This window comes from Lathyrus oleraceus, chromosome 2 (genome assembly GCF_024323335.1).
Source record: "Lathyrus oleraceus cultivar Zhongwan6 chromosome 2, CAAS_Psat_ZW6_1.0, whole genome shotgun sequence".
NCBI classification, from domain to species: domain Eukaryota; kingdom Viridiplantae; phylum Streptophyta; class Magnoliopsida; order Fabales; family Fabaceae; genus Lathyrus; species Lathyrus oleraceus.
This window is the reverse complement of record NC_066580.1, coordinates 321,237,581-321,238,262: the sequence shown is the minus strand read 5'-3', so window position 1 is coordinate 321,238,262 and position 682 is coordinate 321,237,581. Positions and strand designations below refer to the sequence as shown.

The following is a 682-nucleotide window of genomic DNA, read 5'->3' as shown; positions in this document are numbered from 1 at the left end:
TGCCCTTAACCCGAGGCTTGAAATCAACTCTCTAGAAGAAATATGTGATCGACTGACTGCCTGGATCGATTTCTCTAAAACAAAGCTCGGAGAATTTATGTCAAAATTTCTCGTTTAAATTGTATTTTTATTTCCCTTGCCTTTTACGTTTTGTAATTACAATGTCATTTTGGCACTTAATACCATTTTGACGTTCATTCCTTGATGTAAATTATTCCTTATCAATTCGAATTTCTTGTAGCATAGGCTTATACCTTTTCAGGTATTTACCATTTACTCTTAGAATTTGTTTGTCAGCTTTTAACTCTTCAATTTCATAAGCATTGTTCGAAAATGCTTGAATAATCTGAAATGGGCCTTCCCAATTAGGACACCATTTGCCTAGAGTTTTATCTCTTCGATCCATATGCAATATTACCTTCCAAACAAGATCTCCAATCAAAAATGTTTTCACTTTAACCTTATTATTATAAGCCACGGTGACTCGCTCTTTTTGTCTTATCAAGACATCCAACGCTGCCATCCTTCCTTCATCCAAATCGACCATCTCGTCCAACATCATACTCCAATAATGGTCGGATGGAATCTCATATTGCCTTTGAATTCGAACTGATTGCAAGTAAATTTCAACAGGTAATACAACTTCATGTCCATAAGTCAGTTGAAACGCAGTAGTACACAT

General features: G+C 35.5%; 1 protein-coding gene across 1 annotated transcript; it reads right to left on the bottom strand.

The window, feature by feature from the left end:
* Positions 1–211: 211 nt before the first annotated feature.
* LOC127123052 (uncharacterized) lies at positions 212–682 on the bottom strand. The gene has a single exon (XM_051053315.1). The coding sequence runs from the start codon at positions 680–682 to the stop codon at positions 212–214; it is 471 nt and encodes a 156-aa protein (XP_050909272.1).